Source organism: Furipterus horrens, unplaced genomic scaffold (genome assembly GCF_987537825.1).
Source record: "Furipterus horrens unplaced genomic scaffold, mFurHor1.1.pri manual_scaffold_3, whole genome shotgun sequence".
In the NCBI taxonomy this organism is placed as follows: Eukaryota; Metazoa; Chordata; class Mammalia; order Chiroptera; family Furipteridae; genus Furipterus; species Furipterus horrens.
This window is the reverse complement of record NW_028327173.1, coordinates 186,472,201-186,485,142: the sequence shown is the minus strand read 5'-3', so window position 1 is coordinate 186,485,142 and position 12,942 is coordinate 186,472,201. Positions and strand designations below refer to the sequence as shown.

General features: G+C 41.8%; 1 protein-coding gene across 2 annotated transcripts in view; it reads right to left on the bottom strand.

Annotated features, from left to right (window-relative positions):
* Positions 1-1,938: 1,938 nt before the first annotated feature.
* EXD2 (exonuclease 3'-5' domain containing 2) overlaps positions 1,939-12,942 on the bottom strand; it is a 46,137-nt gene continuing 35,133 nt past the window's right edge. For both annotated transcript variants that reach the window (XM_090272080.1, XM_090272081.1), the window contains 5 exons: positions 8,948-9,279; positions 7,927-8,033; positions 7,562-7,697; positions 5,742-6,098; positions 1,939-3,007 (listed from right to left, as the gene is read on the bottom strand). In XM_090272080.1, the coding sequence (XP_090128206.1) occupies positions 2,791-3,007; positions 5,742-6,098; positions 7,562-7,697; positions 7,927-8,033; positions 8,948-9,279 (1,149 nt within the window). In that variant the 3' untranslated portion in view covers positions 1,939-2,790. The remainder of the gene's footprint in view (positions 3,008-5,741; positions 6,099-7,561; positions 7,698-7,926; positions 8,034-8,947; positions 9,280-12,942) is intronic.

The following is a 12,942-nucleotide window of genomic DNA, read 5'->3' as shown; positions in this document are numbered from 1 at the left end:
CAAAGCTAGAGACAACCAGAAGTTCCAGAAAACCGAGCTGCATGGAAGTCCAACAAACAAAGATATAAAGAAGAAATACTCATCCAGACAGGTAGGAGGGGCGAAGAGGACAGGGTGTGGTGGTGGCAGCAGCGGTGGCAGTAGCAGGCCAGCAGAAAGCGCAGTTATACGTTTTAAAAAGTCAGGAGGGACACCTAGGGAGCACTCCCAGCACCAGAACAGACCACACAGCTCATGTTTTCAGTGCTGGGGAAAATAAAACCTCATTGCTTCTGACTGTGAAAACCAGTGAGGATTGGGGCGGAGGAAGAAACTGCCAATCTTTCAGCAGAGTCTGCTTGTTTAAAGGGCTCCATGGTCCTGGAGCGTCCAGAGACCCACCCAGTCTGGGAACCACGGCCAGGGCAACAGCTAGAGGGGTGCCAGTCCCATACGGAAGTGGGAGAAGTGCCTGGAGAAGGTGAGAGTGCTGAGCAAGTGGCCTTGTTCCCCCTCAGACCCCTCCCCACATACAGAGCCACAACATGGTGAAATGGGTCACCCTGTACTGATGACTACCTTCACTCCTTACAATGTAACAGGTGAGACAACTCTACCTAAGACACAGAGGCAAACAAACACAGGAGCCTATCAAGCTGAGGAGACAGAGGAGTATGTCCCAAAACAGGGAACAGATCAAGGTTCCAGTGGGAGAACTAAGTGATAAGGAGAGGCCAACCTAACAGATGAGGAGATAGACAAACTAACAGACGTAGAGTTCAAAACACTGGTGATAAAGATGCTCACGGACTTGACAGATATGCTTAAGTATGGCAAATGCACAAGGGAAGAAGTGAAAGCTATGCTAAATGAAATGAAGGAAAATCCACACAAAACCAATGGTGAAGGGAAGGGAATTGGGGTTCAAATCAATGATTTCGAACATAAGGAAGAAATAAACAGTCAATCAGTACAGAATGAGGAAACAAGAATTGAAAAAAACAAGGGGAGGCTTAGGAACCTCTGGGACTTTAAACATGCCAACATCCAAATCACAGGAGTGCCAGAAGGAGACGAGGAAGAGCAAGAAATTGAAAACTTATTTGAAAAAATAATGAAAAACTTTCCTAATTTGGTGAAGAAAATAGATATATAAGTCCAGGAAGCACAGAGTCAAAAACAAGATGGATGCAAAGAGGACCACACCAAGACACATCATAATTAAAATGCCAAAGGTGAAAGATAATGAGAGAATCTTAAAAGCAGCAAGAGAAAAAAGAGAGTTACCTACAAAAGGGTGCCTATAAGACTATCACCTGATTTCTCAAAAGATACTTTGCAGGCAAGAAGGGACTAGCAAGCAGTATTCAATGTGATGAAAAGTCAGGACCTACAACTAAGATTACTCTGTCCAGCAAAGCTAGCATTTAGAATGGAAGGGCAGATGAAGTGCTTCCCAGACAAGGTAAATCTAAAGGAGTTCATCATCACCAAGCCATTATTATATAAAATGTTAAAGGGACTTATTTAAGAAAAAGAAGATAGAAACTATGAACATTAAAATGACAACTCACAACTATCAACAACTGAATCTAAAAAATAAAAACAAAATCCAACTAAGCAAACCAGAATAGGAACAGAATCATAGGTATGGGGGGATCATTTGGAGGGTTATCAGCTGGGAGGGGGAAGGAGGGGAATGGTGCAGGGATTAAGAAGCATAATTGGTAGGTACAATATATACAGAGAGAAGTTAAGAATAATAGAGGAAAAGGTGAAGCCCAAGAACTTATATGCACAACCCATGGAAATGAACTAAGGGGGTGGGATTTCTGGAGGGAAGTGGGGTACTGGGCAGAGGGGAGCAAAGGGAAAAGAAATTGGGACAACTATAACAACATAATCAATAAAATATACTTTAAAAAAGTGAAAAAATAAATAAAAGGTTAACTGAAAAAAAAAAAAAGAAGAAAGGGATTAAGCTAAAATCCTTGCAGTTATGGGCAGGAGGATTGCAACAAGCAGACAATGAACAGCATGAAAGGAAAAACTAAGCAAATTATCAAAGGTCTCTTGGGAGATGGTGCTTAGCCTTCTCTCTGCTCCACCCAGGTTGAAAGCCTATTTCCAGAAAAGGGTTCCCTCCAGTGTTAGGGTGGAAGCGTAGAACAGGAAGTTGTTGCTTTGGTCCTAGACATGTCAAGGGGAGCATTCTCAAGCATGTGAAATAAACTGAAGTGATTCAGATGGGATGGATCCCAAACAGGTGCATTGTAGGACAGCATGAAGCCAAAGAATTTGTAATTATGAGGCTGAACTGGGAAAATGAATCTGAACCCTTGTTTACTTCTCCAACCCCCTGGAAGAACTTTTTGTTCCCTCCTGACCTGATGGGATTGAAATACTTGACACCTGGTTTGAGAGAAATCAACATACTGAACAGGAAAGATATGTATGAGAAACATGTTGAGAGTCCTGACAAGTCACTTCAGGGAGAACCCTTCATTTACCATCTGCACAGGGAAAGGAGAAGAGAAAGAGTAAAATGAATTCAAGGCTCTCCTTGTGCATAAAAATAAAATAAACGGAGAAAAAAAGCATTTTCACTCTGCCCAACTAAAATTCAAAACCATAAGCTCCCCTTAAAATAACAGCCATGCTCCACCAGAAGCATCCTGGGATCAGTGTGGGTTAGTATTCTGAGCTGCATCACAGGCTTTGACAATTAACAACGTATTCAAACAGGAAGAGGTGACTTCTCCACCTTGGTTCCAGCGTCCCAGCTGTCCTAACCTGGGAGGAGAGCAGCCCTCATGACAGCTTGATGGGAAGGTCTTCCCCATATTTCCGGAGCAGCTTCTGATGGTTGTGGTCCACAGACCACTGCTGGGGCAGGTGCTTGGGCTGCATGGAGTCCAGGAAGTGCTGGCGCCAGCGGCTCTCCAGCTGCATGAGTGAGCGCAGCCCGCCCTGGCTGTGGCACTGCACCACCTTCAGCCCGTGAGGAATGTACTTTTCATTAAAAATCCTGCCAAGACACAAAGTACAGGGGGTCTGAGGGAAACAGGCACAGCATGGTCCTGCAGATGGCTCCCAGCGCTGCAGGCCAAGGGGCTTCCACAAGAGTCTAAGGGAGGTTGCTAGACTCCTAACGGGTTGGCTACTTTAACGTTTTGAAACACCCTCTTTCCCATATATGCCTCTTAAAACAATAGTTTGGGCATGTTGCACACAATCCGACAGAAGGCGTTTGGGGATTCTGAGCTATATTTGTGGGAAAACCACTGCCTGATGCTCAGCCCCCTTTAGAGAGGCCCTACCGTCTGGCTGATGATGGGTGAAGAACGCTGGTCCTGTATTTACTCTGGGGTGCTCTGTTACCAGCCCATGCTTCTTTGAAGTTATTCATCCTGAACCATACCCAGTATTTATATGAGGTTGTTCAGTCAGGCCATGTGTTTGTTTTTTTCTAACAGTTTAATACCTGAATGTAAAATGCAAGGCAGGCCATTTCCTTAGTACCTTCCTTCTCACAAAAGAATGCCAGCTCACATCCATGAGGAGTGCTTCAGGCACAATGAAACGTTACAGTGGTTGCTCACTGTGCAGCTGGTGCAGCTCAACAGGAAAATGAATCCCTGCTTCCTTCCCAACTACACTGAAGGGCCTTAAAAACAGCTCTGACATCATGTGAACAGTGCTTTCGCCTCCTCTGGATAAAGATTACCTTTCCCACAGATTCCAGATTATTTGCCCCACAGATTCAGCTCCTCGTCCTGCATCCCATCCACACCCCACTATCATCCCCCTCACTCCAAGCTCCAGGAGTCTAGCGATGTCAGTGGCCTCTGGGTATTTCCAGACATTTTATGTTTACTCCCGAGCACCCCACTAACTTGTCTATCTTTCCCTAAACAGCTGTTCTTCTCAGTCCTAGATATCCAAGTCCAGAGCCCTTCTACCCAAGTTAGCAAGGTAAATTTATTAGAAAGGTCTGTGGCTGAAAGGAGAAGTTGGCTGTTTTAGAAAATACATTTGGGAATTAGTTAAAGAAGCTACTGTTATTTATTTTTAATATGACCTTTACAAGTTACTTAACCTCAGGGTATCTAACATAAAACTTGGAAAACATCTATTCCATAATAGATGCTCCTCCATAGCATCCGTAAGTATCAAATTCAATAATAAAATTTTTTTAATTCTGAAAGGTTTTTTTTTTTCCACATTTTTTTTATTTTTCGTTTTTCAATTACAGTTGTCCCCTTTTCCCCCAATTTCTCTCCCCCACCCAACCCACCCCCCTCTCCCACAATCATATCCCTCCCCGTTGTCCATGTCCATGAGTCATTTATACAGGTTCTTTGACTAAACCCTTCCCTTACTTATCCCCCTTCTCTCCCTCTCCCCTCCCCCCTATTGACTGCTATTCTGCTCTTCGTTCTATTTAGTTCCTTTGTTTGTGTTGTTCTTTAGTTTCCTGTATTAGGTGATATCATATGGTATTTTTCTTTCTTTGCCTGGCTTAGTTCACTAAGCATAATTCTCTCTAGTTCCATCCATGTTGTTGCAAATGGCAGGAGTTCCTTCTTTCTTTCTGCTACATAGTACTCCATTGTGTAAATGTACCACAGTTTTTTGATCCACTCATCTATAGATGGGCACTTAGGTTGTTTCCAGCACTTGGCTATTGTAAACAGTGCTGCAATGAACATAGGGGTGCATAAGTTCTTTTGAATGAAAGGTTTTTGAAAATGTAAGATATAATGTTAGCAGTTACCGATAAAAAACCTAAATTCTACCTCATAGGGTTTGTTAGAAGAAATAATCAGGACAAGTTATATAAAGTTTATTTAGCTTGGTTAAATAGATTAGTATATCTATAAATATTTGTTCAATAAATATTTATTGCTGTAATTAAGGTGTTTTGGTTTTTTCATAACAAAAATACTACAGGCAACCAGCATCACTATCAGGGTTTTGTGACCTTGTGGGTTCAATTATTTCCAGCCCTAGGACTGCTGAGAAAAGTGAGGGTTTGGCAGCAAAACTATAGCAAGTGGCCCAGAGTCTTTATCATCTGAGCCATGGACCCATTCATTTCTCAGGACCCCAAACTTCTCATTTAGCAACATTGATTAAAGTCATATGACTTCAACTATGTACTCATGGAGAAGGTGGTCAGAGAAAGTAAGGAAGGAAGGAAAAAGGAGAAAAGTAATTTAAGTAGTAATGGTAAATCTGGCCAACATTCCATTCAGGGGGCCCATGCCCTGGAGTGCAGGTGAGATAGGGAACATGAATCCATTGGTCACAATCCCCATAGACCTGGACAGGTGAGACACAAAACCACATATACTGTATTTCTTGGGCAACTTCAGTGATCTGAGGGTATTTTTTGACTATTACCTTCATTTTATGTGCTGACTTGAGGATTTACTTATGCATTAAATATATAAAGCACACTCTATTGCATTTGAACTTGCCTGCTAATAATGCAAATAGACATAAGTATATGACCTTAACGGGTCAAGGACAGAAGGAAAGTCTCCTATAGAAAGGAAATTCTCAAACAGATTGCTCTATCCACCCCCACCCCCCTGGTATTTTAAGTCATTGGATACTTACTGGGATAATCATAAGCTTATGCATTGCATTTAAACAACTAATACCCCCCTCCCTGGCAAGTGTTCCCACTTAGTAATCAGGGTTGATGTCATTGGATTATTCCTCACCCCCTTCTCTAACCAGACTGTAAATTGTACCTGGTCTCCAGGCAGGCAGCCTCTTGAAGCATCTCATCTGTGACTGTGTCTGTGTTATAAAACTCTCTGAGAGCTTGCAACAGCTCCTCCTTCCGATGAGCAGGCAGGCTACCAGCATTGAGCAAGGCCCTGGCCCCAGAACGCATCTGTCGGCGCTCCGGATCCTCCAGTAGGCGTAAGCCCTCCTCTGAGCCAATGGGGGCCTGGAATTCCTTGGCCAGCTGCTGCTTCAAGTGGTTGTCATAGTAGTTGGAGATGGCATGGCAGGAGGTGCAGAGCAGCAGTACGTCGTGGGAGTTGTGGTCCTTCATCTCGATGGGGAAATGCTTCCGGTACTCGTGTGGAATCACGTTCTTCCTGAGCAAGCCCACCCGGAAGGCAGTGTCGTTAGCATATGGCACAGGACACACCTGTCACTAGCACAGGGGCTACCTGGATTCTGATCTAGACCTAAGCATGACTGTGAAGCCCTGGGCACCACAACCCAACAGAGATGGCATCAAGACATACTACCTATTCCCCTCGTGGCCCACCCACCTACCTGGGCCTTAGCTTCTCCTCTTCTTGAAGTGAGAATAGACTACCTGCTATCAGGTTTCAATGTTTCCAGAAGGAAAAGTATCAGAGAAATGAAAAGACATTCTAATGGCCTTTAACATATGGAAGACAACTCTCTTAAACCATGTAGCAGGTAACCTATATTCCTGAAATTCTGGTGACCTGAAAAAGCCAATTTCCTTCACTTGAAGAATCCCTTACTCTAAGATTACTTCCCTGGTTCATTAAAGTCCATCATTATTTTCTAAGGAGAACTAAGCTCTCAAGAAAAAATCTTGCCCTGACTGGTGTGGCTCAGTTGGTTGAGTATCATATTGCAAAGCGAAAGGTCACAGTTTCAATTCCTGGTCAGAGCACATGCCTGGGTTGTGGTGCCAGTCCCTGGTTGGGGCACATGCAAGCGGCAACAAATTGATGTCTCTCTCATACATTGATGTTTTTCTCCCTCTCTTCCTCCCTCCTTTCTCCTCTCTCTAAAAATAAATATAGCCCTGGATGTTGTGGCTCAGTGGGTTGAGTGCCGGCCTATGAACCAAAGGATCCAGGGTTCGAGTCCCAGTCAGGGCCCGTGCCTGGGTTGGGGGCGGGGTCCCCAGTGGGGGGTGCAAAAGAGGCAACCACACATGGATGTTTCCCTTCCTCACCTTTTCCCTTCGTTTCCCTCTCTAGAAATAAATGGATAAAATATTTTTAAAAAATAAAATAAATAAATATAGAAAATCCTAAAAAAAAAGAAGAAGAAAGAAAAACTCTTGGCAGCAAGAACTACTTCTCCCACTTTGCAAGGGGAGAAAGGAAGAAGGTGAGTTACTCCACAGAAGGCAAGGAGAATGCTCAGTGGGCACCCAGGCTCAACAGGCAGCTTCACCTCCATTGCGGGGGCACCCTCACACAGAATAGTCTTCCAGACCATTCCCGAGTGTGCCTTCAGGTCATCTGGACACTTCATGGACAGCACCAAAGACCAGAACGCTTGTGAGCCCCTCAGGGGAGGGTTATAAGGACACAGAGAGAAAGGCGGCTTGTAAAGGAACTGTCTCTATTCCTTCAGGAGCAAAAACTGCTCTCTTATGGCAAACTGTTACTGGGAAGAGCACTGCACTCCAGAAACTAAGAACTGGGCTCAGGAAGGGTAGGGGCCACCAGAGCAAGGCCAGGCCTAGTGTTAAAACTCTCAGGGGAACTGGGCTGTGCCCTGGGGCCAAGTCTCTCAGCCAAAGTGGGCAGCCTCCAGCAAACAGGGCGGGCAGCCCCACACTCACCGAATGTAGGAGTCTTTCTTGCCACACACTACACACAGGTTCTCTTTAACCATCAGGTAGTAGTCTCCTGGGGATTCAGGTCTTCCTGCAGGTTCAAACTGTAGCTTGACTACAAAAGGCTCCTCACTCACCAGCTCTTAGAAAAAAGAAACTTTAGTTAGCGTCTGACAGTCTATCTTTCCCCCAGAGAAGAAAAACCACCTTAATTGTTCTCGTCTGTGTGCTGGCAGACATCGCTATTCTGGCCTTTTGAATAGCCCCGTCCCGTGGGACTCCAGATCTCTCTGCCTTATCTCACTCTCCACTCCTGCCAGTGCCCACATGAACCTAATTTATAGATAAAATGTGACAGGTGAATCTCAAACCTCCAATGCCTTTGTCCAGGTACCACTGGGCTTTCCTTCGATCACAAGTGCACAGGGGTTGTCCATCAGGAGCATGGAGAAAGCAGTTATCATAGAGTGGCGATTTTCTGCAGGAAGGGAGACAGAAATCTAAAACTGAAAGCTAACTGTTGGTGAAGGCATCGGTCATCTTCCCGTGTTCTCTTCTGAGTGACCCAAGCTATTCTCAACACTAGGGACAAACATTATTTTTAAGGGAGAGAAAAAAACCCAAACAGGGAAAGAAACGTGTTAATTCCTTCATCTGCATTGGGCTAGGAAACCATTAAAAAATGAATACTTTATACTTCTAGTCTTTATATGTATGGATTGGGACATTAGGGAGTGGGTTCTATTGAAAACAAGCACGAACAAAGAGGGTAATCAATCATTGGATTAAACAAAGTAAATTAGAATTTAAGAATGTTAGGCTAAAGTAATGAGAGTCACAGGGGTTTATTTTTGGCTCAAAAGCAATACTTGCTTCAATTTGATCATCCAATTCTTAAGGGCACTTTGCTACAGGGACCAAACTTCCACTCCAAAGTACTTATTAGGCATCTTTCTGCAACAGAGGCATAAGTTACAGAAAAATTCTCCTTGGCTAGAGAGTAGCATTGACTTAGAGCTGGATGCCATTCTAAATAGTCATATACCAAATGAACAAGACATCAAATGATGCATTTCTCCTGAAAAGTATTAAGCATGTCATGTTATTCATTTTCACAGCTACCCTGAAGCAAGCAGGAATAATAATTATACCCTCTTGGAGAAAGTACAGGTCTAAAGTCAAATCAGGGTCAGTGACAGAGCTAGGTTAAGCTCTCCTCATTTCCACTCCAAATGACCAACAATGAAGAAGTAAAAAGGGAAAAGGAGAAAAATACACAAATAAATCAAAGTATAGCTCCAAATGTCCTTGAAGGAAAGGAAGAATAATATTAACCCCTGGAGAGCCTTTGCTTTCTTACTCTCTTTACTAGACAGGGAACAAATCAGTTACCTGGCAGAATAGCCCACCCCCAGGGGTTTTCTTTTATGTTTTCTGGGGTCTCTCCCTTGGTGGTTGCCTGGCACTGTTACATCGATCTTAGACTTCTTATTTCTTGGCTTCTGCTGAGATTCCGTTGCTTCCCCATTAACCTCTTCTCCCAGTTTGCTAATTCCTTTGCTTCGGAATGGGATGTCTACCACATCCTGGCATTTCTCCAAGACCTTTCTCCAACCAGTGTGGTCATCACTTTCTTCTAAAGTTGAATTCCTAGGGAAAGGGTATCCAAGAAGATGGAGAAAGAGAGCCACTGAGATCTGGGCATCCCTGGCAGCATAAATTACCTGAAGAGAAAAGTCAGAGATCAGTGGAATCTGGAAGGCAAACCAGAGAGCATCTTCAAGTCATTACAAAGACATAAGCAACTTCTAGGTCTGATTCAAGATGTACAATAACCTAGGAACAGTGTACTTCTTAAAAACTTTTTATTATGAAAAATTTCAAACTATACAAAAGCAAATTGAATATTGTAATGAGTCCTCATGTTCCCTATGTTTTAACTAAAGTAGTTAAAATAATGACTTACTTTTTCCTCACCTAAGGATTTTTTTTTCATTGCTTTTAGAAAGAGAGAAATCAAAAGAGAGAAGCATCAATGTAAGAAAGAAGCATCGACTGGTTGCCTCCATTATGCACCTGGACTAGGGATTGAACCTGCAGCCTAGGTATGTGCCCTGAACAGGAATCAAACCTGCAACCTTTGGTTATGGGACAATGCTCCCAACCAACTGAACCACACCCAACCAGGGCAATAATGACTCACTTTAAATGTTTGAAAATCCTAATCTATATAGATCAGTGAAGTTTCTATCTGCTACCAAACCTGCTAGACAGATTCTATCCAAGCCTGGGACAGGGTAGTTACTACAGGTCTGACAACTAGTACATGAGCTTCACGTTGGGGATGGTCGTCATCTAGAACAGCTGAGACCAATATTCATTGCGAGGTCTGTGTGACTATAGTGAAGTTCACTGCAATACCAATTAATAAGATGTTGAAAACAAAAGGTTTCAAACATGGGCCTCAAATCCAAAGGCCCATTTCTGGAATTTATTTATTAAGAAGTCATTCTCCCAAACAACAGGTCACAAGCAAGCTGGTCATAAATAAAAGTAGTCAAACCTATAATTAATAGCTTTTCTCAACAAAGGCTATAAAGACTTTAAGATTTATTTAATTACCTTAATAACCAAGCCTGTTAAACAGTACTATTAGTAAAGATTTTTTTAAAGCTTCTAGAATAAAACAAGTTTGGATAAAAATTTCCACCTAGACTTAACAACAATCTACGTATCTATTAGCAAGTAGTCTTCCATAGGAAAAGAGTGTGCTTAAATGTATAAAGTTCAGAGTGCTTTTTAACAAATTATTTTCAAATGGCAAAACAACAAACAAAGAAAACAAAAAATAAAACAAAAACAGGCACTTGCAACAAATAGTACCAGAACAACTGGATCATGTACAAAAGAATGAAGTTGGACTCCTATCTCACATCATACACAAAAATTAACTCAAAATGGATCATAAACCTAAGTACATATAAGAGCTAAAACATAAGACTCTTAGGAGAAAACATTGGAGTAAACGTTGATGACGCTGGGTTAAGCAATGACTTTTTAGATATGACACCAAAAGCATGAATGATTTTAAAAATAAATAACCGGACCTCATCAAAATTAAAAACTTTTGTGCTTCAAAAGACTCCACCAAACCTAGGTGTTGGGAGACAGGGGATGGGAAGTGACTGCTAATGTGTATGGTGTTTCTTTTTGGGGTGACGAAAATATTCTAAAATTAAATTGTGATGATGGTTATACAACTCTGTAAATATACCAAGATCCATTGCCATGTACACTTTAAGAGGATGAATTTGATTGTATATGCATTATATTTCAGTAAAACCATTAAGAGGAAGAAAGTAAAAAAGGAATGAATGAACAAACCAAGGCACAGAGAAGTAACTTAGGGTTACAGCAAATCAGAAGTGGCTGTAGACAACAAATTCACATAATTTGAGTCCCAGAACTCCCTCACAGGATGATATTAACCTTAAGATACTAACTGTTGAACTACTGCTAACTCTTTCCATTAATAACATTTTGGAAGAATAAAAAAGTGGTAGCTGACTTGGCAACCAAGGGAAGGCTGAAACCTAAGCCTGTAGGATGTAGTAGGCCAAAAATTAAAAATCAAATTAATTTGAACCACAAAAAATGGCAAAGCATAAGGAATAGGAGGCATCAGGTATCTGCAAAAGCAAGGATAAGCAGGGGTGAAAACAGGAGGATAAGATGAAAGTCTCCATAATGAACACAAACCCCAGATCTCTTTATACCACAGGGCCAGACAATTACTCCTTCTCTAACCAGAGAGTAAAAAGTCTGTAGAACCAAAACTAAAATGGAGTCACTTATGTCAGGAACAAAATGGAGCTGGCCAAATCAGACACATTAAAGAAAACAAAACTTCACCTAACACAAGTTGCAGGAATTTATACCTCTCCTCAGAAATCAGCAGAGGACACCAGCCAATCCCGACACCACATCTTTGGACCCCCTTGTTCCTTTCTCAGCTACCCTGATTCAAATAAGAAAGAAGACCACTGGGCTGAAAAAGCCGAATAGCTTCCGCATTTACCCTATCAGATCCTCTTAGGCTGGGAGTAACTTGGAGTTCCCACAGTCTTGAATTTCCCAGCTTGCAGGGTGAAACCCTTACAATAAACTCATCATTCTGCCTTGTTTTAATTGATGTGCAGATTTTGGTTTGACCAGTTTAAGTCATATAATGGCTAAATCTCAGAGGATCTGGATCTAATAATATGAGGTATGTTGGAGACTGAAAGTACAGTGTCACCTGGAAAAGAGGGGATTGCTAGAACATCTACATATTAAATGGTGAGACTAGCAGATCCCTCCCCCACTCAGCTATCAGAATATAGGTTGGGCTTATACATCAGGCAGAAACTAGAAGACTCATCTCTGGAGAAACTGAGTAGCCTGTGAGAAAAGATTTATAGTTACTGACATTTGACCGTAATCTATAGTTACTGATAATAAAACCTACTAGTCCAAAAACCCTGGCCATATGTATTGTGCTCTCAATTCATTTTTTTAAATGTCAAATTTAAATATTATTGAGTTGGCCAAAAAGTTCATTTATTTTTTTCTGTAAGATGGCTCCAGTAGCACCTAGTTGTCTTTACCTTCATTCGAAACAATTTTGTTAAGACTGTATTGTGACAGCATGCATTTTTAAAAAACTTATCAAAATTGGTGAATTTGGCCCTGGCTGGTGTGGCTCAGTGGATTGAGCACCAGCCTGTAAACCAAAGGTTCGCCAGTTTGATTCCCAGTCAGGGCACATGCCTGGGTTGCAGGCCAAGTCCCCAGTTGGGGTGCATGAAAGGCAACCACACATTGATGTTTCTCTCCCTCTCTTTTTTCCTCCCTTCCCCTCTCTCTAAAAACAAATGAAGAAAATCTTTAAAAAAAGAATTTAAAAAATTGGTGAATTTTTGTGTAGTCATTTTAAAATTGAAGATGGAATACAATACACAACATTTTGAGCATATTATGCTTTATTATTTCAAGAAAGGTGAAAATGCAACTGAAATGCAAGAAGAGATTTGTGCAGTGTATGGAGAAGGCACTGTGACTGATCGAACATGTCAAAAGTGGTTTGCAAAGTTTTGTGTTGAAGATTTCTCGCTGGATGATGCTCCATAGTTGGGTAGACCAGCTGAAGTTGATAGCAATCAAAACGAGGCATTGAGAACAATCAACATTCTACCATGCGGGAGATAGCCAACATACTCAAAATATCCAAATCAATAGTTATTGGTGAAAATAAAAAATGTGTCTCTTATTTTATGGAAAAAACCATATTGACTTATTGGCCAACCCAATATTTTCTGCATTTCCTAAAATTTCATTAAGTATTATTA